Genomic DNA, 26,488 nt, shown 5'->3' with positions numbered 1-26,488 from the left:
ATCTTCAAGGAGCAGTGCCTCAGGAAGATGTGCAACAATTTTAGATGTCTTCTGAATGTAGCCAACTCTACCAAGATCACTTATCTAAAACTCTAAAGTAGAACTACAAGGTTCATGTCAATAACGGGTGAAAAATCTGAACACAGGACAAAAATAACAATGTTTTAATATGTTCTTCAATCTAAATAACAATGAAACCCACCAAAGAAAGTGATTTTACTCAGTCAATTATACATGTATGCATTGGAGTTTTGCTTTTTCTGTGAAATCTAATCAGAAGTTGAAAAGCATACATTCTCCTAACAATTAAAAAAATGCAAAACAAAATTTAGCAGAAATATATTGTGGGTAACCTTGAATTCATAAAATACTGTAGTATTCATGTTAAGTGGCAAAGAAAGTGCTTTCGGTGGCTATTGTTCCAAGGTTGCTCAAGCTCCTGGGGTGGCTACTTTACCATTGCCTTCAATTTACTGGGTTCTGTGATGTGCTAAGATCTGAGAATTTAAAAAAAACATCCTGAATATACAGTGTCACTCGTGAAATTTAATTGCACAACTTATTCCCCAACCATCCCTTGATGCATGGAGAGACGACATGACTTCCTGTTCAGGAAAGTCATGACAATGACCATTTGAGAGACACAACCACACCAACCCCAACATCCGGAACTGTAACACAGTCGGCCTTCCGCATCTGCGGATTCAACCAACCGCAGATCGCGATGGTTGTGTCTGTACTGAACATGTACAGTCTTTTTTTCTTGTCATTATTCCATAAACAATACAGTATAACAACTATTTACATAGCATTTACATTGTATTAGGTATTATAAGTAATCTAGAGATGATTTAAAGTATACGGGGAGGATGTGCATAGGTTATATGCAAATACTACACCAGCTTATATAAGGGACTTGAGCATCCGTGGATTTTGGTACCCACGGAGGGTCCTGGAACCAATCCCCCGCGGATACCGAGGGACAACTGTATAGAGTTTGCCTGTACCAGTGCAAAATTTGATTCTTTTTGTTATCTTTGACTATTTTACAATTATCAAAATGAGTTCTTTTACTTTTCTGTTCAGTTTGAGCAACTGAAGATATATAAATAAATCATTTTGAACCTATGTAACCTCTGGCTAAAAGAATAATTGGGACTGAACAGGAATTTTTGAACTGAAGTAAACTCTGTCTTCAGCAGTTAGCAAAAAAAAAAAAACGGCTTATACAGGTCCACAATCCCTTATCCGAAATCCTTGGGACCAGTTGCATTTCCGAATTCAGAATTTTTCTGATTTCAGACCCCACCCCCCCCGCCCCCAAAAAACATATATGCTCAAGTCCCTTATTTAACCTGTCTCAGTGCAGTGGACTTTAAGACCCAGCAGTGCACCAAACCTACGCACATCCTCCCGTATACTTTAAATCATCTCTAGATTACTTATAATACCTAATACAATGTAAATGCTATGTAAGCAATTGTTATACTGTATTGTTTAGGGAATAATGACAAGAAGAAATTTTATTTCCAACAAAAACATTCAATAAAACATAAAAATATACAGCTTCAAAGGAACCGAATCAAACACATGTTAAATGACTTACTGGAATAAATGTAAAACGTCACTGTCACTAAAAAACTTCAGTAACTTGTCTTTCTGTTTATTTAAATCATATACAGTGGTAGTTCCAACACTATTTTCTTCAGTAAGACACCGCACAGACACACCACGATCAAGCTTCTGCAATAACTCCACTTTCTGCGTTATTGATGGAGAAGATTCCTTCTCTTTTTCTCATTGTTACCCATAGGGGTATCTGCACCTCTTTTTGACATTTTCACAGTGAAATTAAACACAAAATCAACAGTGAACACAAAATATCAGCAAACAGCAAATGCATGTGTAACCAATACGAGCGCTGAGCCACAACTGACGTCTGGCAGCCTCTACTAGTGCTGCCACATCACACCTGAGTGATGTCAGCTGTTGGTGAAAAAAACTTCGGTTTTCAGAACTTTTTGGATTTCAGAATTTCGGATAAAGGAACGTGCACCTGTACTAGTTCTCCCTTAATTTGCAGAGAGACATCGAGAATTTGATAAATTGTACATTGTACCCACGTTTGAGTAGGGAAAGAGGAGGACTCATCGATAAGGACAGGAATGAATATCCATCTGTAATTAAGTCAAGGCCCAGCAAAGGGAATAACTGATAAGGACTGGACAGTACATCCATCTGTAATTAAACCTTGATTTAGCGGGCTCGCTTATCTGTAACTAAGTTTTGCATCAACAGACTTGGTGGGTGTACCAGTTGAAATGACATCTTGCAACAGTAATGTATGGGACTTACTATGTATAAATATACGGCTGTAACCAGAGAGGAGGAGTCCACTTGTCGGATGGTGGCAGTACTTACATGCCTTCCCTTTGACAACTGAGTCTCAAACTCCTGCAGGACAGTGTGCAATAAACTGTGGTTACGATAAGAAGCTGCTCTCCCAAGTTTTATTCAGATCCGACTTTAACAAATTCTTTTGTTAATCCAGTCTTCATCTATTCTCATCCCCAGCTGCATTATGCTGGAATTTACCCTTTTCTACTTCCTTTGTCAGCCCATGGCAGGTGGCTTCACAAATCTTCAGTCTGATTAGTTTATAAGATACACATCTCCATTTACCTTGTTCACTTGTGGCAGTTCACCTTCTTTGCGCCTCACCTTTCTAGCAACTAGTCCAAAATGTTTTCAACACACAAATAGCAAGCATAGCCAATGGCTGAACATTCACAAATCCACACACTGAAAGCCATGCCACACCATATATAGATTTTCACAAGAATAATATTTTTATTTTTCCATTAGGTCAATTCAGTCTCAGTATTGCTGTAAAATAAAATTGTTCAGGGTGATAGAATCAAACTACTCTGATCTAAAACCTCATAATTAAATCACCTATAGACACAGCTGCATTCCCATTTTTATTCTGAAACCCAGTTAAACAAATGATCGATTATCCCCTGTCAAAAGATTACTCTTATCAGATCTGAATCATCTCCTCAATGTGCAAAAACATCCAAGAAATAATTAGTAAACTCAGATTGTGAAAGTGCAGTAAGTAGTATTGGCCATAATCTTCTTAAAATATGAGATGGTTGATGGATTAACTATAACTATTTTCATAACTGTAGCTGTAGTATTTTACTTCATTTAAACAAGCAACTATGATGTAAACATCAAGATTTTCCATTAACATCCTTCTAACATTTCTTGAAAATTTATCATCTTAAAAATGAAGACTCTCAGATAACAACTCTGCTTATCTTCGAGTTAGTAATCATTATTTCCCCATATCCTTGGCTTGCCCAAAGTTGATTTAACATTCCACATGGCAAGCAACAAGAGACAAAATTTTATTAATTTACAAGAAAAAGTACTGCTGACCTACCATTTACCTCTCAAAGTCCAACCCTACGTTCCTGTCATGAAAGGTAGAAATGGGCAAGGCCGGCCAGCAGGGCTCTGGTGAAGCTGTACAGGCCAATCCCCTGGACAGTGGACTACAGATGCATTGATGAAAGCCAATCATACCATTGACTTTGAACAACGGAGACAGGAGGGCCATTAATGACCTATGCTCCACTTGGAGATAAGGGCCCAAGAAAAAGAGCTACCATTTGAATAATCACTGTTCAACAACTTCCTATCTTAAGGCATTCTACCAAAGGTGAATGAAATTCATATTATAGCATTCTGGAGAAAATACCAACTCAACAGAACACTTTTTGAAGCGTGTCAGGGTTGTGGAAATTTCAATATATTCATTGGTATCTTCCAAAGAAAATGTTATAAGGATTTAAATATAACTTTAGCATGCTTTGACAATGCTGATAAAGATCATAAGATCATTTTACAGATCATAAGAAATCAATCCTAATTCACATAACTATTTAGAATCATAATGATGTAAATTGACAGAGTATGATTAACTGCAAAAGTGATCAGAATTCACTAAGCAAAATCATATGTATAACATTTTAATTAAATAAAAATCTTTGGATTTTGGACTGAAATATGGATATTGTAAACACCAACTTTGCTTGCATTTTCCAAGATGAATTAAAGATTAAAACCACTTTTCCTAAAAATGTACTTGTTCCCAAATGATGCAGAATTAACAATGCAAAAGTTGACAAGCCAGGATATTAAAGAAAGATGGTGCATAATTATGAGAATCATGGGTGCACAGAAAGGCCTAATCAAAAACAGTCTAATATTCACCAGAGCACTTAACTCCATCAATACAAAGTACAGAATATCAAATCAGACTTTCTGTAATACAATGCAGGAATTCTACACCAAATCACATGTGCAATGAATTCTAATCAGATCTGACATGCTTTGGACTACGTACAAGATTGAAAGTTCAGACCAAAATTATGAAAATCCTTGGTAAATTGTAAACATTTGCAATAATGAGATAACCCTCCTTCAAGTGAAGTCACTACATGTTTGCCTGTATGTCATAACATTTACAAAGTCACCCTGCTTTCCATCTGCAAATATTCCAACTGTATCATCCAATGCTTATAATTGTTACCAATGTCAGATTTTCAATGATGAAATTATAAGTATAAATTAAGGGATTTCTTTGTGCAAGGATAAGCCCTGGTCCATGAATCACTAAAGGAAGAGAAATCTAAAAGAGCTTTAAAATATTTACTTCATTCCATATTCCATCAAATCAAATGAATTTCTCAGAAAGATACAAATATTAGAAAAGTAGTTTTCAGTTGCAGTGGTAAAATTCTTAAATGTGTTGATTTATATTCTACAGTTTAGTACTTAACTTATTTTCTTAATTGCACACATACAATTATTTTGCTTTCAAATTCATCCCATCTCCATTCATACTGTTATAAAATTACATTTAAATATCTTATGCTTATAAACATATAGACTAACTGCAAAAATAGTAAAACATCAGTTTAGAAATTAACCTGTACACCCACACACTTCACAATTGAGTATCAAACGGAACTTGCATGATCTTATCTATTCGAACTCAGAACACTCAATCCACTGAAGTATCTTAACATCTCTAAGAATTAGCATATTAAGGATATATTAACTTTCAAAAGATATTGAGAGTAACAGTACTCTTTATGTTTGAATTATTTTCCCCCCATTTCATTTTATTTGACATAAGCAATTTTTAACATTAGTTGAATCTACGTAAGAAAAGATCTGAAGATCTCCAATTTGCATCATTCCGATTTCTGGTAAGGAATGTGAGAACTTGTTGAAATCATGATCACTAAACTAGAAGGCAATTGAGTATAACTCATTAAAGATCTTGCCCTGATCCCCTGTTAAAAATTCACTTGACAATAAATGCTGTTTGTTTTGTCATGTAAATTTTACAATTAAGCCTCCAGAAAGGGATTCATCTGGGTCATGACCAACTGAACTGGTCAATGAACAAGCTGAGCTGCACTGGTAAATTACATTAACTTTACAGTTAAATAGCCCATCTTAGTACAGTATCACAGTACGAATCTACTTAAGGTTTATTTTGAAAATAGAAAGATGGGGGGGAATGGAAACAGTTTCAAGTGTTGTGGAAGTAGCAGCAAGGCAGGGACAGACTGCATATAAAGTGCCGATAGCCCAGGTAAGAAAAGTCTTTGAAGATCACAGCTTCCATTTGCACAATGGGGGGGGGGGATGGGGGGCAGAGCCAATTTGCTTATGGATACAAGAACAGCAATTCAACAAACACTGCCAACTAAGGGACAATTGCCTTATAACTTCAAAGTATCATCGCCTTTAGATTAAAATTTCTGTCGACTTTTAACACCTGTATTGTGAGTGGGCATTCATTTTAATTCTACGTCCCATTCTGATATGTCCATCCATGGCCTCCTCTACAGTCAAGATGAAGCCACACTCAGGTTGGAGGAACAACGCCTTATATTCCATCTGGGTAGCCTCCAACCTGATGGCATGAACACTGACTTCCCTAACTTCCGTTAATGCCCCTCCTCCTCTTCTTACCCCATCCCTTATTTATTTATTATCCTTTCTTTCTCTTTTTTCTCCCTCTGTCTCACTATATCTTCCTCTGGTGCTCCCCTCCCCCTTTCTTTCCCCCTAGGCCTCCCATCCCATGATCCTCTCCCTTCTCCAGCCTTGTATCCCTCTTTGCCAATCAACTTTCCAGCTCTTAGCTCCATCCCTCCCCCTCCTGTATTCTCCTATCATTTTAGATCTCCCCCTCCCACTCTCAAATCTCTGACTATCTCTTCTTTCAGTTAGCCCTGACGAAGGGTCTCGGCCCGAAAAGTCAACTGTACTTCTTCCTATAGATGCTGCCTGGCCTGCTGTGTTCCACCAGCATTTTGCGTGTGTTGCTTGAATTTCCAGCACCTGCAGATTTCCTCGTGTTTGCGTTTGTTACGACGATTCATTAAACAGTTTGAGTTGTCAATTCATGCAAGGAATAAAACAAGAATCTTTTCTGGTCTTTTCTTCTATTCTGTCTTGATCATCATATACCAGTGTACCTCTGGTCAAAACTGAATGCCAAAAGAAATCTGAATTACAAATTCAGAAAGTCACAGCTCTAGTGCTCCACTATAGATATTATTTATTAATAAAATGTTCTACTCCACCGCAAGAAATGAAATTAGTTTTTTTTTTAAAAACAAAGATTATACTGATATCAAGTGATGTCAAAGTGAATAAGCAGATCTCAAAACTTTGAAATAATTAGTGGGTCTTTAATGATTTGCTCCCAATACACTGCAACAGTGAAGAGGTCATACCACAGTTGTATGACACTTGTCCCAAAAATGACTTGGAAAACAAGTTATAAGACATATGCCAAGGAACAGATTAATCCTGTTCTGATTCATGTAAAAATACGTGAGGATTACATGTTGGCTGTGGACTCTGAGGTTCCATTCACCGTGACCTCACTTTCTGCTGATCCTCCACAGCTGCTTGTCCTTACACTATTAGAATTATTCTTTGTCTTAGACTTTCCTACCCCACCCTGTCTATAGCATGGCACTGACTCGTTTACTCACTTTCAAGGTCTGATGAGTTTGTGACCTAAAGTATTAATACAGTGGTTTTCCACCAATACTGTTTAACCTGCTTTTAATCAAATTTTCAGCATTTGTCATTCTGATTTTCAAGGACATTTCTGCTTCCACACCATTTTTAGACACTAATTCTAGTCCACCACCATCTCCAATGTATCTTCAATCATGTTATCAAATTTTTTATAACGCAATTATTAAATACAAGGGTTCACGTACTTTTTCCAGCCTGACTGAATGATTAAACATTGTGTTCAAAAAAGACATGAAAAGTATAATTGTTTGTGTATTATTAGTTTAGGTAGATCGTGTTCGTGTGTATTGTGACTTAGATGGAGATCAGACTACATTTTATGAGTAATTAATGCAGAAAACCAGGTAATTGTAAGGGGTTCACAAACTTTTTCTTGCAATTGTATTTAGAGATACAGCATGGAATAGATCCTTTTGGTCCTTCGAGCTGCGCCACCAGCAACCCACTGATTTAACTCTACCCTAATCACTGGACATTTTATAACATTGCAATAAGATTGAAACAGTACAGAAAAAATATAAAAGATGTTATCAGCACTCGATCTGAGTTACAAGGAAAGATTGATTAGGCTAGGACTGTATTCTTTAGAACATTAGATTGAGAGATTGATAGAGGTATACAAAATTATGAGGGGTATAGGTAGGGTAAATGCAAGCAGGCTTTTGTCAGAGGTTAGGCAAGTCTAGAAATAGAGATCATAGGTAAAGGGTGAAAGGTGAAATATTTAAGGGGAACCCAAAGGGGAACTTCTTCACTCAGACATTGGCGAAAGTGTGGATCAAGCTGCCAGTGGCACAGTGGATGTGGGTTCAATTGCAACATGTAAGAAATGTTTGGATAAGTACATGGAAGCAAAGGGTATCAAGGGCAACAGTCCAGATGTAGGTTAATGGGACTAGGCAGAATAACATTTCAGCATGAACTAGATGGACTAGAGGGCCTTTTTCTGTGCTGTAGTGCTCTATAACTATGACTCTAATGCTAAGCTGATAATTACAGATTTGGAGTGTCTTCAAAACTAAAGATTCATAGAGAGGCACTGGCCTCAGTGGCAGAATACTTGGTCTATTTAAAAAATGAAAACTTCTGGTTATAAAGAAATACATTGTTTTTTTTCAAGCAATGTAACTGATGTACAGTATTTATTCTGTTACAAATCATTTAGCCTATACCAACAACTGAACTCTGAATAAACCAAGTTATGGTCAAATGGTGCACACAAAATGCTGGAGGGACTCAGCAAGCCAGGCAGCATTTATGGAAAAGAGTAAACAGTTAACGTTTCAGGCAGAGATCCTTCATCAGGACCATTCATCATAGTCAAACAGACTTTTGAAAAATTAGTTTAAAATAATTGCCATTTATTCTGTGGATGTCCATTCTTAGTTCCACGATTTTTTTTTATTATATTTAGAACTTCTGCATTTTGATTGATTGCCAGGTGACGTATGAAAGTCAGGCAGATGAAAATCCCTTCTACATAAAAAAAAACACCACACACATACATGCTCAAAAAATGGTTGCAATTACCAACATTCATGATGTCACAGGTGAGGAAGGACACATCAGCTGACAAGCAAACAGCTTTCTGCTCCATTAAAATTAACAAACAGAGAATAAGATAAATGGGAGTGTTCAATTGCTGTTGTAACTTTCTACACTGCTATGCGTATCTTTTTTTTGTAATTTATTTTTATTGAAGTTCATCATCAAAACTTTCCATAAGATGTATTTCAGATACTGTACATATATATCATTTAGTAATATTTGTCACAAATCTCCATATTTATCTGAGGTATACACTTATAGAAAGGAGAGGAAAGAAAGAACAATCAAAAGAAGAAAACTATGTACAAAGTAGGGAGTGATCTTTTTTTAACAACATATTCGTTGACTTGTGAGAATAAAATCAGGTCTATGAGGTGTTATGTAGTTAAACCATTTTTCCCAGTATGAATCAAATTGTTCCAACTTATGATTAACAGATGCTGTTATCACAAGATCACAAGACAAAGGAGCAGTAGGCCATTCGGCCCATCAAATCTTCTCCGCCACTCCACTATGAGCTATACCATTCTCCCATCTAGTTCCAATTTCCGGCCTTTTCCCCATATCCCTTGATACCCTGACTAATTAGATACCTGTCAATCTCCTCCTTAAACACCCTCAATGATCGGGCCTCCACAGCTGTATGTGGCAACAAATTCCATAGATCCATGGCCCTCTGGCTAAAAAAATTTCTCATCTGTTTTAAATGGGTATCCTCTAATTCCAAGACTGTGGCCTCTTGTCCCGGACTCACCCACCAAGTGAAACAGCCTTTCCGCATCTACTCTGTCCAAACCTTTCAACATTCAAAATGTTTCTATTCTTCTCCATTTTGTAAATGTCCATTGTAATTTCCATCCATACATTTAAAGCTGGGCTCTCCTGTGATAACTATTTCCTGGTAAGGGTCTTCCTGGAAGGGGCGGGGGGGACCTAGAGGATGGGCAAGGAGTTACATCGACTATAGCTCAGCATTAATACCATCATTCCCACAGTCCTGATTGAGAAGTTACAGAACCTGGGTCTCTGTAGCTCCTTCTGCAACTGGAAAGACCACAGTCTGTGCGGATTGGTGATAACATATCCTCCTTGCTGACGATGAACAGTGGTGCACCTCGGGTGTGTGCTTAGCCGACTTCTCTGCTCTCTGTATCAACATGACTGTGTGGCTAGGCATAGCTCAAGTATCATCTGTAAACTTGCTGATGATACAACCATTGTTGGTAGAATCTCAGGTGGTGACAAGAGAGCATACGGGAGTGAGATATGCCAACTAGTGGAGTGCTGCCACAGCAACAATCTGGCACTCAACATCAGGAAGACGAAAGAACTGATTGTGAACTTTGTGACGTAGGTGCTTGCGTTGTCCAGGTGGTCTAAAGCCATGTGGAGAGTCATTGAGATTGCGTCTGGCGTTGACCTATTGCGGCGATAGGCAAATTACTCTGTCTATACCACTCAATTTTATATACTATTATCAAATTTCCCCTTGTTCTCCTATCCCCAAGATGTAGATGCACACTTTCTTAGTAGCCTACAGACATGGGTAAGGTATCTTGTATATTGGGGGAGGGGTTGCTGGGGAATAGAGATGAAAGGGTAGTTTTGCTGCCCATTTAGTTAGGACTCTTTTAGACATTTTCCCCTTTTTCCTGATCTTTGTTCAGGAAGAACCCCCTCCAAAAAAAAGTGCGTGTGTGTATCCGGAATTGTTAAATACTGGACAAATATGGGAAAGTGAAAATAGCCTTCATAAAAATGAGATTCAGTCTTTAAAGAAAAAACATGTTCATATGCAACTTATAAACAGTAATCAAACAAGGATGATTGCTTGTAAAGATGGCAGGCTACCGGTTCATTGTAGGAGATCACATAACTTCTGGAAACTGATAAAATAATCTGCACTCACACTTGTACAAAAATCCCTTCAGAACCCCTGCTTGCTGTGCTGCATAAAGACAGACCTTTTACATTCACAATTCGAATCTCTAAGTGACTCATTCAAAATCACATCTAGCTAGTCAGAGAGAGAAAAATAAACTTTGTTAAAAGGAAATCTTCCAACTGTTTTTTTTTAAAGCTATGCCACAGGATTTTTCAAAGCATAAATCTACTGTTAAGAGCAGCATAAACCAATGGAATTTTCTCAAATGTGTACTGGAGTGCCAGACTAGATTACTTGCAGTGTGTTAACCCACAATACAGGCTAGAACACTGCTGTCTAAGCCAAAGTAATAGCAATTTTTATTTGTGGGTTCACTTCAGTTTAAGTTTTACAGTCATCTTTGAAGTTCTTTTTGGGAATGAAGATTATTGCTTGGAAGGGGAAAGCAGAGAAAACAAAAGCAGAAACTAGGAATCAAAGGAAAAGGATATCACAAGAATCTGAAAAGGGTATGAAGAGGTCAACAGACAATTACGATCACAAATGTTTGGTTGCAATCATTTTCCACGTTGCTTTTTTAAATAGAGAGAATATATTCATAAAATTGAGGATGACAGCTGCTGAATCCTGCTTCTTCATATTCGTTTACACATTGACTCTGTTATGACTATTTATTTCAAATGTGACAGAGGATATGCAAATATATTGGCAAAAATCACACAGCTAAACAGAAATTTTTTCTCTATTTTATAATCAGGTACAATATTTGGTTCTCTACATAACAAAACTGAGTAGCTGGACATGAGTCAAAAGACAATAATATAAGAAATAAGACCAGGTAAAGCTAATAAACCAAGGTTTAGACATCAAGCTTAAGCTTAGTTTACATTTTATTATTTGCAAATAATAAGTCTATTTTTATATTTATAGAACTTAAATAATTTAAGTATCGATTATTTTTGATTACCTGTGCATTAATTTTGAGGTTACTGACCATAATTTCATACTAATGGACACATTCCTACTACATTCTATTCCTGTAAGGGTATACATTGCACATAGCAAGGAATAAGATCATGGATGTAATCGAATCTTGAGTCTTGTTTGGTACTTACAGGCTACACAGGCCAATTTAAGAAAACCCAAATATAGATCATGACTTAAGGTTATTTTGTTGCCTGGTTGCAAGAGATAAGTGAATGATTTGATTCAATTAAGTACAGAAGAGTTAGTTGGAAACAATTTAAAACAAGATACCTCATCAGACTGAAGTATAGAATCAAAAAATAAGTGGCTTAGCACACTGAAGCTGTTACTTTTAGTTTAGAAAATAAACAGTGGAAGATAAAGGGCACTTTATTCTTTCCTTCTGGGAGAATACAAGGGAAAGAAGGTAACGTCTCTTTTATTATCCATTTTTAGAACGTGGGCATCACCAATAAATCTAGTATTTGCTGCTCATCCAGTTGCCCTTAAAGTAGTGCTGAACTGTCATTTTGAACTACTGTCTTCCTGATGATGGTATTTTTCTAGTGCTGTTGAGTGGACAGTTCTAGGATTTAAACTGTATGTTCAAATCTGTAAAAACACTGAAAGCTATCTATATGTTGTACAAATCAAGCACTGGCTGCACCATGTGCTTGATGGAGGCAGCTGAGCATTCAGCAGATGCTGTTGGTGTACTGTAGAACAGGACAGGAGTGGTTAGGATGGTGCACGAGCCAATCAAACCAGATGATTTGCCCTGGGTTGGTTTAAAGCGAGTTGTGCATTGTTGATAATTCACTCATACTAGGCAAGTGGAAAAATGCCAACACACTCCTAATGTTTCCTGTAAATACTGGAAATGCATTGGTAAAGCCATACACCATGTCACAGCTTCTAACCTCTATGTGGCTAGCTGGTTTACTTAATGTTCTGAGTAATGTTGACCACCTTTACAATATAGACAGCAAGGAACAGCAATGATGATATCTACATTACAATTATGCTGTTCTTATGCAACAACGGACACAAAGCAAGTCCGTCTTTACATTGAAAGCTACTATCAATGGGTTTTACATGGACTGGTGATCCAAGTTGTCCTATTCCATTGTGCCTAGTTTATGGCAAACAACTTACAAATACAGCAATGACTCCATCAAAATTGAAAAGACACTCAACTACAAACCATAGCCATATGACATGTAAAAGTGCTGATTATTTTAAATGGCTATTGAAAACACTAAGGTTTTTGTTAAAAGTCACAGTAAAAAGACTCAGGAAGTTAGTTATTTAGTAGCAGAACTTGTTACCCAGAAAAGGAAAAGTCACACAGTTATTGAGAACCCAATGATGCCAGCATGTAAATTTATAGTGTGTAAAATGCTGGGACAAGATGCAATATAACAAATTGAAAAGATTTCACTCCAAGTCGATGTACTGATAGGAGATCAAATGATGCTGAAGAGATTTTGTTAGATAAACTGAAAAACAACAGCTTCTCTATCCAGTTTGACGAGTCAACAGATTTCACCAATAAAGTGTAGCATTTGTAAGATTTGTAAATGGTGACATTCAAGAAAACTTTCTGATGCAAAGAGCTGCCTGAAACAAGCAAAGGTCAAGATATATTTAATGTTTTGTCTTCATATCTGGAAACAAAAAGTCTATTTTGGAGGATCTGTGTTGGCATCTGTACTGATGGTGCCCCATCAATAGTTGGCTCCATGAGAGGTTTTGTATTTTCTTGTAAAACAAAATTCTGACATTGTCACAACACACTGCTTCAACATTGTCAATAAATTTTCCATGTTGTAAATAGCAATAATTAAAATCTTTACTTAAATCTACTCAGCCTACCTTTAGAAAAATTAAATCCCATTTTAGCTTAAGCTAGTTATGTAACAGAAACTTATTATGTTTGTCTAATGAATTTTTAAAATTTTGAAGGGGAAAGAGATGAATTTCAGGAAAGGGAAGCTACCTGATTTTTCCCCCAAGAAAGGTTGGCTAAAATTTCATTCTCTACTCAAGAGCATCAACAATTATTTTTGGATTATTTTATCTACAAGTTACTGATCACGCTAAGGTACCATGAGTTGTAGATAATTTTTTCTTTCTTTCTTTTTTTTTTAAAACGCAGGGAGTCCTGAGATCTGAAAATTATTTCAAGGGTTCTTCCAGGGTAAAAAAGTTGAGAAAAGCTGCTTTAATGAATAGGAAAAAATCTGAGCCATGAACAATTTAGGGAACACATAATGGATGAGGTGACACTTCAGAATCAGATTTATTATCACCAGCATGTGTCCTGAAATTTGTTAACTTAGCAATAGCACAATAAATGATAATATAGAAAGAAAAAAATAAGTAAATTACAGTAAGCATATGTGCATATTAAATAGCTAAATTAAAAAGTGAAAAAATAGAAAACAAAACATTTAGGAATTGTATGGTAGAGGGGAAAAAGCTGTTCCTGAATCGATGAGTGTGTGCCTTCAGGCTTCTGTACCTCCTTCCTGATGGTAACAAGACAGCATGTTCTTTCTGAGGCATCACTCCTTGAGGATGTCTTAGTACAGTGACTAGTACCCAAGATAGATCTGACTAATTTTACAACTTTCTGTAGGTTCTTTTGGTCCTGTGCAGTAGCCACGCACCACCCCCCCCCATACCAGACAGTGATGCAGCCTGTCAGAATACTCCCCACAGTACATCTATAGAAGTTTCTGAGTGTATTTGTTGACATATCACATCTCCTCAAACTCCTAATGAAGTATAATCGCTGTCTTGCCTTCTTTATAACTGCATCGATATGTTGGGACCAGGATAGGTCCTCAGAGATCTTGACACCCAGGAACTTGACACTGCTCACTCTCTCCACTTCTGATCCCTCTATGAGGAATGGTATGTGTTCCTTCCTGAAGTCCACAATGGGCTCTTTCATCTTACTGATGTTGAGTGCAAGGTTGTTACTGCAACACCACTCCACAAGTTGGCATATCTCACTCCTGCACGCCCTCTCATCTCCATCTGAGATTCTACCAACAATGGCTGTATCACCAGCAAACTTATAAACTATACTTAGCCACACAGTCATGGGTTGCAAGGGGGAAGGAAAGTAGAGCAGTGGGCTGAGCACACACACCTCTTAAGAAAGTCAAAAGTTTCTCAGAGTTCTGGTGTAATTACAAGACAGTTTCCAACTACAGATTGAAACTATAACCCAGAACCTTATGGTGTTGTACCACAGAAATTGCCCCACTCCATCACAATCATCTTCCACTAAGAGGACTATTCGCCTTAAATATGGACACTCACTTGGTCACACAAGGATTCCAAGAAGTGTCAGTAACCCAACTAAAATTGCAAAAGATGCACTGATATGTTAATTAGCCACAGGTTAGTACAAGTCTTCGTTAATGTTAGATCTTAGTTAGAATTAGTTAATTAGAATAGATCTGTACTACAATTTAAAGCATGCCAGACTGCAGAATGCTAATTTGAGCTTCAACCTTCTGTAAAAGTGGAACAAGAAAAACATGCACAGACTGCTTCCCATTTTGACTTATACAAAATAATTTCTGAGAAAACTGCTCCTTTAACATAATCAAGAATATACTACTTAGCAACAGCAGACCACAGGGGAGAGATGGTAAAAATAACCAGTGAAATAATAATACTGTAGGTAATATACAAGATCCTGTAAGCAACATGTACACAATTATTACATATATGAAGGGAACAACTTTTATCCACTTGCAAGAGGGGAGCAGTAACATTAATTCTGTATAATCCAAAATACACCTTTAATCTTCCAAACATCCTTCCACATTCTCTCAGTGGTAATGTTTGTGATTGATTTGAAAATGACTTCTGGACTCAGGTAGCCAGCAGAGAAATAATAACATAACTCATTTTTAAGAAAAGCTTGTCCACTTTAAGCTCCTCTCATAAGGAAAGACAATACTTAAATATGAAAAAGTGTTTCATTTTATCAGTAATTTGGGTAATGGCTCATCACTTACAAATGAAAGTGACCAGCTGAAAACCAAAATCCCATCTAAATGTTCAAAAGTTTTTATGATACAAATTTTAATTATTCTGTTTTATTTTTTGTACCAATACTCATAATGAAATGCACAGATTCATTGCTCAAAACAGTTAATATCTTAAAACTATTGGTCTTACTTCAATCTACCTTTCACCATCCAAAATAAATTTTCCAATATTTGCAGGAATGCCTAGGAATCTCTTACTTCTCAAGCTCACATTAATAAGAGCATCCAAATCAAGACAGTGAAATTTGGTAGACTTTCACTTAAGCCAACTGTCCTCAACTAAAACAATAATATAAAGAGTCTATTTGGAGGGTATTTCTTATTTGTAAATCGTTTTGCAAGAAGTTAAATGAAAATACAAGTTCAAGTTTGCAAAATAATGTAATCCATTGCAACCTTTTTAAAAAAGGCTGATTAAATCTGCAATATTCTAAATCTTTATATTGAAATAATGGATTTACAACTATTTTCAATGTAGTTACAGATACCTGACTGGAATGCAAAACAAATTTCATAAGACTGGAAAATATTTCCCTGTTCTGGAAAAAGTATCAAAAATCGTCAAACCCAAGGAGGGCGAGACAGGAATCTCAAATTTAATACATTTTATAGATGAAAACTGCAAAGTAGATTAGTCATCAAAAGCATTGGTATTAAGAGACTATGTTAATTATTCCTACATTATGAAGCTAAGCTATTACTGATTTACACTTGTTGACAATCTCCTGTTTTTGGTAACCTCAATGAAGCATTTTTCATTGTTTTACATCACATGCTGTGGCAGACAAAACAATGATAAGTCTTCAAGAAACAACTAGCACCAATTTGTAAATAGCTCAGAAGGAAGTACAAAGAAGGAAGAAATTGAAATACTTAAGTTGGGACAAGTAATAAAACAAAATTAATATTTTGTACTCAGGGAGAAACAGTGAGCAAAACTATAAGCAATTAACATGACTCACAACTTTTAATCTAAGATGCATACATCAGGATGCTCTTTCACTACAGTTTTGCATTCATTATCATCCCTTCTAAACTCAATGTTTTAAGACTCTGGCCTCAATATCTCCTCGTGCAATTGAATCCTCAATTTCCTCACTTGCAGACCCCAGTCAATTATAGTTCCACAATCTCCGTCAGCACAGGTGCATCACAAGGCTGTGTGCTTAGCCCCTACTCTACTCGCTTTATACTTATGACTGTGAGGCTAAACACTGCTTTAATGCCATGTTTAGTTTGCCGACGACACTGCTGTCATTGGATGAATCAGAGGTGGTGACAAATCAACATTTAGCAGGGAGACTGAAAATCTAGCTGAGTGGTGGCACAACAAACTCTCACTCAATTTCAGTAAGACCAAGGAACTGATTATTAACTCAGGAGGAAGAAATTGGAGATCCTTGAGCCAGTCCACAGAGGGATCAGAGGTGGCAAGGGTCAGCAACTTTAAATTCCTTGGTGTTATCGCTTCAGAGGACCCATCTTCAGTCCAGCACATAAATGTCATTAGGAAGAAAGCACCGCAGCACCTCTACTTCCTTAGTTTATGAAGATTTGATACAACATCAAAAACTTTACAAACTTCTATAGATGTGTGGTGGAGAGCATCATGGTTGTATCATGGCCTGGTATGGAACCATCAATGCTCTTGAACAGAAAAGCCACAAAGAGTAGTGCATACTACCCAGTCCATATGGGTAAAGCCCTCCTAACCACTGAACACTGTCGCAGAAAAGCAGCATCCATCAAGAGCCCCCACAATCCAGGCCATGTTCTCTTCTTGCTGTTCCCATCAGGAAGAAAGTACAGAAGCCTTAGGTCCCACACCACCAGCTTACCCCTCAACCAACAGGATCTTAAACCAGAGGGATAACTTCACTTAACCCCTCACTGAACTGTTTCCACAACCTTTGGACTCACTTTCAAGAATTCTTCATCTCAGGATCTCGATGTTATTTAATTATTATCTTTTGTATTTGCAAAGTTTGCCATCTTTTGCACATTAGTTGTTTGTTCGACCTGGTGGGTGCGGTCTTTCATTGATTCTATTGTATTTCTTGGATTTACTGTGTATGCCAGCAAGAAAATGAATCTCAAGTTTGTATATAGTAACATACAATAATACTTACACTGAACTTTGAACTGCTACTATAATAATATCACCCTGATAATAATAACGTTTCAAATTTACAATGCTTACTTCACTTAATATGCAATACATTTCAGAGTCACTAACATTTCAAATATTAAACTGCTAATATTTCATAGATCATTTTTACCCTTGAACATAGGTACCATTGTGCTTGGTACTATATGGGCAAAGACTGAAAATTGGTTGGCTTATAGAATAAATAAGCCTTTTTCAGGATGGCAGGCAGCAGCTTGTAGGGTGTTGCAGCAATCAGTGCTTGGGACTCAACAATTCATGATAGATAAATGACTTGGCTGAGGAAACAGAATGCAACATATCAAATTCTTTCAACGACACTAAACCGGGTGGGATTGTCAACTATGAGGAGGAGGATTCAAAGCAGGTTCAAGGCAACTTTGCAAGATTGGGTAAGTGGCAGAAATATGGCATGTGCAAAAACAAGAATAAATGCAAAATTTTTTTTATGGAAAGACAAAGGCAGAATTTTATTCAATTGGTGCTAAATTGGATAAATATAATGAAACTTTGGGCTCACTGTACACAACTTATGACTGCCAGAAACTCTAATGAATACATTACAGAAAAACTATGATTGCTATAGGAGCTCAAAGTCTTCTCCAACAACCAAACCACTTCCTAACTCTGGATGGTGAAACTGTGAAATATTTAAGGATAAAAATAAATTTCTAAACAAATGTATCAAGAGGGCCTGGGGAGGGCAGCAGTAATATGGTACTGAAATGAATATTCAGCAACAATCAAGTTAAATGGTAAACAAGGGATAAGTAAGGGATCTCATGGAATATATTGCACTTGCAGCTGCAATAACATTTAACAAAATAAATGAAAGTTTATCACATTATCCAAGAGTGAAAATATCCACCCCATTCACCAATGGCTCCAGCAAATATCACTCATGGGCTGCAGTGATGCTAGAAAGTTTATGAACCTTTTAGAATTTTCTGTTTCTGCATTAAGTATGACCTAAAATATGATCAGATCTTAATGCAAGCCCTAAAACTAGATAGAGAACCCAATTAAATAAACACAGAAAACATTATACTTGTTAATTTGTTTATTGAGAAAAATGATCCAATATTACAAGTATTTGTTGCAAAAAGTATGTGAACCTCTAGATCACACATAATGCTGGAGAAACTCAGCAGGCTGGGCAGAATCTATAGAAAAGAATACTGTCAACCTTTCGGGTGGGAACCCTTCGGCAGGCCTCCCAAAACGTCAACTGTACTTTTTTCTATAGATGCTGCCTGGCCTGCTGAGTTCCTCCAGCATTTTGTGTGTGTTAACTGAACAACAATGGTGTGCAGGGCAGGATTGCAAGGCAAAAACCACTACTCTCCAAGAAGAACATTGCTGCCCATCTAAAGTTTGCCAAAGACCACATTGATAAGCCAGAAGGCTATTCGAAGAATGTTCTGTGGATGGATGAGTTCAAAATAGAACTTTTTGGCTTAAATGAGAAGTGTTATGTTTTGCGAAAAGCAAACAATACATTACAGCACAAGAACCTCATCCCATCTGTGAAACATGGTGATGGCAGTGTCATGGTTTGGGTCTGCTTTGTTGCCTCAGGACCAGGATGACTTACCATCATTGATAGAACTATGAATTCTGAATTATACCAGCAAATTCTACAGGAAAATGACAGGGTATCTGTCTGTGAACTGAAGCTCAAGAGAAAGTGGGTCATGCAGCAAGACAACTACCCTAAACACACAAAACAATCTACCAAAGTATGGTGAAAGCAGCAGAAATTTCATGCTTTGGAGTAGCTGAGTCGAAGTCCTGACCTTAATCTTATAGAAGGACCTGAAGAAAGCAGTTCATGCAGGGAAGCCCACCAACATCCCAGAGTTGTAGTAGTTTTGTAAGGGAGAATGGCCTAAAATTCCTCTAAGCCTATGTGCAGGACTGATCAACAGTTACCAGAAACATTCGGTTGAAGTCATTACTGTACAAGGGGGTCAGATACTTTTCCAACAAATACATGTAATATTGGATAATTTTTCTCAATCAATAAATGAACAAGCATAATATTTGTGTTATTTGATTGGGTTCTCTTTATTTAGCTTTAGGACTTATGTGAAGATCTGATCCTATTTTAGGTCATATTTTTTCAGAAATAGAGAAAATTCTACAGGGTTCACAAACTTTCTAGTACCCCTGTATATTACAGCAAAGGTCCCCAACCTTTTCGGCACCGTGGACCAGTTTAATATTGACAATATTCTTGCGGACCAGCCAACAGGGGTGGTGGTGTTAATCACGACCGGAATACAGGTGACATTTATCAGTGGCTAATGCACTCAATTTCATTTCTAAAAGGGTTTATCTAACAAATTAAACACACAGTGCATATTTTCCTCACATGAATATAGTGATAAGTCAATTATAAGTCATAAGGGTATTCCTTATGTTCAGTCTATTCCGCAATTTAGTTTTTGTTGCGTTCATTGCAGAAAACCCTGCTTTGCAGAGATATGATGTTGGAAATGGAAGCAACGTTTTCAGTGCTTTCGTGGCTATCTCAGGATATTCAGCCTTGACTTGATCCAGAATGCCGGCAGAGATGTTATGTCAAACATACTTTTCAGCCCACCATCATTTGCAAGCTTGAGGAGTTGATCTTCTTCCCGCACTGACATAGATGATTCACTGGGGACATTCACAAATGGGTCACGGACCCATTCCCTTGCACGTCTTGGGTCATTTGCGGTTGGGAAATAACGCTTGGAATTCTGTCGACAGCGAAGATAGGTGTTCGTGCACCAGCTATGAGCCTCAGTCTCTCCCAAATTCCCAACTAATATTGGGAACATGTCAAATATGCCCCTGTCCACTTGCCATCCCCACAGTTCCAGTTTGGCTGTGAAAGCAGACACTTTATCTGCCATCTAGAAGACAGTTGTCATTCTCCCCTGAAGTGACAAAATTGAGTTCATTGAGCAGGTTGAAGGTGTCACACAGATAAGCAAGTTTTGCTATCCACTCCTCATCACTGAAGTGTGCTGCCAGTGGTGACTTTTTTCTTGAAAGAAATCTCTGCAGCTGTTCTCTTGACTCAAAAACCTGGCCAAGGCTCTCCCTCTTGATAGCCACCTGACTTCAGTGTGTAAGAGAAGTGTTTGTGCTTTGCATCCATTTCCTCGCAAAGCTGCTCAAACAGTTAAGGGCTTTTGCTTTGATGTGATTGATAACTTTAACAACGTCACTCAATACGCTGTTAAGGTCAAGTGACATTTTTCGACTAGCCAGCATTTCCCTGTGTGTGACACAGTGTGTAAACTGGCATTCAGGAGCACCTCTTTGACTCGGGTAGTGAAACCAGACTCGTTAAGCGGTTCCAACAGCTGTGCTTCGATGTCCTCCACTATGTCATCATTTCTCCTTGAAACTGTGGTAGCTGAAAGAAAAACCTGTGCTATCTCGTTAGCTGCAGCTTCTCCCAACAGTTCACAGCACACGTCCTTGGCAGCAGGTAGAATCAATTCTTCACCTACAGTGAAAGGCTTCTTAGCCTTAACAATATGCTGGCTACTAAATATGATGCTCTCAGAACAGCAGCATTTGCGGAGGTGGTGGCTCTCAGCACTTGCTCCTGTCCCGCTTGCTCACATTTTTTTCCACTCAAAAAACTCAACGGTTTGTCTTTACGTGCAGGGTGCTTGGACTCAAGGTTCCGAAGCAGTTTTGAGGGCTTCATTGCCTCATTAGACAGCTTGTCTCCGCATATCACACACGGGGCTTGGAGCGTGCGAGTCACCGGTCGCAATAAAGCCATATTTTATGTACGACTCGTCGTATTTTCTGTTGAAGGAAGCTTTCTTTTTTTTCCGCAGTCTTGGCCTCAGCTGTCTCTGCATTATCATCATCGTTAGGCCTTTTACGTACCCTACCATCTCTTCCAAAGAACTCTCAAGCCACGTTTGTTTTTTACTCATCAAGTAGTTGCAGGTTAATGACCTCGTGTGACGTGACAGAGAATGAAGAAAGGTGCAGCTGACTCACCATTTCCTCTCGGCCAGGTAGCACATGCTTTGCGGCCTGGTGGTTGGGGACCACTGCATTACAGTGACCCATCTTAGCAACTTTAGCACCACCTTCCAAATTCCACTGCGGTTGATACAAGAAACATTCAAGTTCCCTTCCAAGTTAATAATTATTGCCAATCCTTCATCACTAATTTTAACATCACAACAATGTAGACTGCCTACCAAACTGTTCAAAGAGCATATTCACTATCACACAAAGCTGCTCATAAGTGCCAAAATATTAAAGAACAATTTGCAAAATAGAATATTTAATTTATGTTTTTCATTTATTTAGAGATACAATGTGGAATAGGCCCTTCCGGCCCTTCTAGCTGCATTGTTCAGCAACCCCCAATTTAGCCCTAGACTAATCACAGGACAATTTACGATGACCAATTAACTTACTAACCAGTATGTACTTTGACAACGGGAGCAAACCAGAATGCCCGAAGAGCCACACATTACACAGGGAGAACATACAAACTTCTTACAGAGGACACCAGGATTAAACTCCGAACTCCCAACACCCCAAGTTGAAAGTGTTGTGCTAACGGCTATGTTACCGTGGCACCCATAATTGGAATATATTCCAACAATAGCAGAAATGCTTATATCCTGAAAGTGAATTCAAAAAAGGTAGTCCAAGTCATTTTCACTGACATCCAGTATCTTTCAATCTCGTAATGCTGATCTGACATATGCAAATATGGCCAGTTTGCAGTCAGAATGGATAATGAGCAATAATCAGAAAATGTGAAGCTAATACACTGAAAAATTAAGGAAAGTCTAATTCATAAAAACAGAGTGACCATTAACATTTTTAATTATTCAACAATAAATTGAAAATGGACTTTGATTTCTTCATGCAAACACAAGGAATTCTGCAGATGCTGGAAATTCAAACAACGCACATCAAAGTTGCTGGTGAACGCAGCAGGCCAAGCAGTATCTCTAGGAAGAGGTACAATTGACATTTTGGGCCTAGACTCTTCGTATGGTTTGATTTAATAAGTTTGATTTCTTCAGTCACTGTAACAATTGACAATCTTTTCAATGCATTTGCAATATCTGAAAATTAATATTGATAAATGATACCCATTTTATCAATATAAATCTTGTTGCAACTTTCTTCCTAAACTTTTTGGCTCTTCTACTAATATACAAACAAACTTGATTACCTCAATATCTAGTAAACTGCTTTAATGACATTGCTCAAAGCAGTTAACAGAAAAATTAACTTTCATTTTCGTGTGGAAACTTTACCTCAAATATCATGAAGTACCTTACAACCAATGAATTACTCTGGTATATTGTTTAGTAAGGCAAACACAGCAGCAAAAACATACACAACAAAATTCTAAAGTTAACAATGAAATGTATAACCTACTAATTTGTCTTGGTACTGTTGGCTTGCAGATGTTGAATTAATGACCAGAATATCAGGAAAAATCACTTTTTTTGTTGGAAAAGCATTTTGCGTTTTCACCAGATTTATCTAAACAGGCAGGCAAGACCTCAGTTAATGACTCAACAACAGGCACACAACACCTCTGACAATGCAGCACTCTTGATTACAACTCCAATTTGTTAGCCTACTTTATGTTTAAATCCTGAAAAGAAAGGATTCAGAATCATGATAATCTAATTCAAAAATAAGTCTATTACTCAGGCAAGCTAATATTTAGTCTGCTACTGCTATAATGCATAATCAAGTGTCAAACAGGGATTAAGTACAAGCACCTTATAAATTTGTGCTGTTTTTAAATTGCAAAACAGTGCACAGATTTAAGCTTTAAATTCATCATGAAAATTTTTAATAATAAGTAACAATTTTAATATAGATTACTCATCTTCTGTAACATCCCAAAAGTTACTTAGTCAAATCAAAACCTACTGGCTTTGGTCAGTGGTATAGTTAATGGCAAATAAAAAAAAAAGCTTGTAGTGCTGCTCAGTACTGCACAGGGTATCCGCGATAGCAGGCTGTAATAAACAGACCTCTGGAAAACAGAGGTTAATAACAGTCTAACAGGAGGGGTCATCACTTCCCTGGCTATAGGGAAATTTTGTAAATGTGAAATAAGTGGACTTCCCTCAATCTAGTAACCACACAGCTCAGTAAACACTGAAATCACTGGAGCTAGCCTGGCCTCACCCCAGATATATTCTTTATCTTATTTATTCTTCACCACCTTCTCCAAAATTTAGAATTCTCAATTCTGATAACTTAATCACAATTTCCGTTCATCTTTCCTCAAATGCTATTTTTATTATTACTATAGATTAGTTTCTCACCTTAGTGAATTTCAGGTTTGCACTTCAGTATAATTTTCCTTTATGACATAACCCAAATGCAAGATTTCTAATAAATATATTTCTAAACTCGTCCAAAGTTGCATATAAATTCCATAATATTACTTTCATTATTTTCAATTTTGTAATTGGAAAAGTTATTGGGATGTTCCACAACATCAAAGATTTGACATAAATGCAAATGGTTGAGATTGAGAGATAAAATAGGACATTAAAATGGTACAAAGTAATCTTTACATCACCTTTGCTATGTCTGCAGTGACTGGAACACCTACAATTGCTGCATCAGATCTTCAAAAATCATCTGTCAATTTTTACTTCAGAAACATTTAAAAAATTAAATACCTAAATCCTCAAAAAGCTTAAAAATAACAACAGTACAAAAGCGCACAATGATAGGTCAGTCACTTCATCTAAGTGACTGATAGTGTAAAATACCATGTTAAATAATAAATCAAAGTTTGATGAATGTGCTACTTATAATCAGTTCAAAATATACAAGAAATGCCTAAAGACTTTTTAAAAAGATGGCATCACTAACATGCAAGTTTGATGCTTGATAAGGAAGTGACATTCTACTCTTGATGGCACAGCAGTTCGTTATAAAAACTATAAAAGGAGGAAACTTTCAGACCACAGATTCATCCGACATTTGCAGGAACCTCTCCAAATTCAGACTCTACGAGAATTCACAACTATCTGCATGACGAGATTCATAATCCTTCCTGAACAAGTGGACAAACTATTATCTTTATAACTTAATATTAACTCGAAAACAACTAACAGCCAACAAAGCATTCTTTCAAACTCCACCACCACAGCAGGATTTTGTTCTGGAAGTGTACAAGCCTATCGAAATGGAGAAAATCTGTACTCTTTGAACAAGATTTTAAATTACGTTGATAAGTATTAAAAACAAACAACCAAAAGCAGAGACTCGTTGTCCAAGTAAGCAGCTCTAACTGGGAAGCACGAGTTAGCAACAAACTGCTCCGCCTGTAACTCATCAATATATTAAAGTTTGGGGGTTGAAGTCAACATTAGTTGGCAAACGAGCAGATACTGAGTGTGTACAATTCCCCGCAAATCACCAAATATAGCACATCTTACGAGTCTGCACACCTGGCCTATTTCATTTCAGGGCACCACCGTTCCCTGTACATTTCCCGCAGTCTGGCCGAGGAATGGGGGGGGGAGGGCTTTATTGGAGTGGAGAGAGGAAAGGGGACGGTTTCTGGTTGAGAATGGGCCTCTGCCAGAGTCCCTTTTTTATTTTACCTCGAACATCAGCCCCAGCAGAATCACCATTGCGACGCACGACACGATGTCCGCATGGTTTTGGATCACGAACTCATGACTGAAGACGGCCGGGTTTTTGCTTTTCTTCCTCAGACCCATGATGGCTGAAAAGCTAAACTACTTCTCTTTTTTTTTAACCCTAGCGTGAACAATATAAATGTATATATATATATATATATATATATTTTAAAATCCCCTCAGCTCCTTGACGTTATGGAAGCCACGTCTTCGTTACCCGACTCCCACAACTACACAGCACTGACGCCGTCTGGCTGACAGTACCACCGACCATTCCCGACGCCAACGCCCTTTGATCGACAGCAAAGACAGCCAATCACCGAAAGGATAGCACCTCCCACCAACGGTCTTCTGGGTTTACAAATTGTTTACTTACTGACAGCATGGACAGCCACTCACCATGACCGCTCTCTTCCTATTGCCTACGCAAACAACCAATCATAAACGTGAAGGAAAGGAGGGCGGAGGACGGATCAACCACCTGTTCCTTGTTTTGCGCATGTTCAAATGGCTCTCGGTGGATCGTCTGGTGAAGCATCAACTGTCAAGTCGTTAGCTGGGGCAGTGAGTCTTACATTGTAGATATATTAGGTAACTACAACAAATATCAGAAAATGTGATGATGAGACTTTTAACAATTACTTTTGTCCCTATTGTGTTGAATTCATTTTAAATAAATCAACTAGAATTAAATATATTAACATTTCACTTAAGTTTATCCAGTCTTTTACAAATTTATGTATTTAAGTGGTTCTGTTGCCATAAACTCCTAGACCTTGTCAGTTTGTCATATGTGCAAGCAGCAAAGGAATTGCAAAAGGATTAATTTTGACCTTTATCTGTATTTCCTATCCAAATATGTATCTGTTTTATCAACACAAGAACTTGAGAAATACGAACGGAAGTGTCCTGCCTTTCATCAAGGTCATGGTTAATTTACTAACCCAACAATTTCTTTTCTACACCATTGCAATATCCCCTGATACCACTAATTGTCACAACGCTACCGTTCTCTTTGAATGAAGTCTGTGACTGAGCTTCC

General features: G+C 37.5%; 1 protein-coding gene across 1 annotated transcript in view; it reads right to left on the bottom strand.

Moving 5' to 3' along the window:
* The window catches only part of LOC140187491 (translocating chain-associated membrane protein 1-like 1), a 119,830-nt gene extending 94,113 nt beyond the window's left edge, over window positions 1-25,717 (bottom strand). Inside the window, exon 1 of the mRNA XM_072242834.1 lies at window positions 25,408-25,717. Within this exon, the coding sequence (XP_072098935.1) occupies window positions 25,408-25,527 (120 nt within the window). The 5' untranslated portion in view covers window positions 25,528-25,717. The remainder of the gene's footprint in view (window positions 1-25,407) is intronic.
* Between the last annotated feature and the right edge of the window lie 771 nt (window positions 25,718-26,488).

Source organism: Mobula birostris, chromosome 2 (assembly GCF_030028105.1).
Source record: "Mobula birostris isolate sMobBir1 chromosome 2, sMobBir1.hap1, whole genome shotgun sequence".
In the NCBI taxonomy this organism is placed as follows: Eukaryota; Metazoa; Chordata; class Chondrichthyes; order Myliobatiformes; family Myliobatidae; genus Mobula; species Mobula birostris.
Note: the sequence above shows the minus strand (reverse complement) of the source record. Positions and strands in the feature narration are given on the sequence as shown.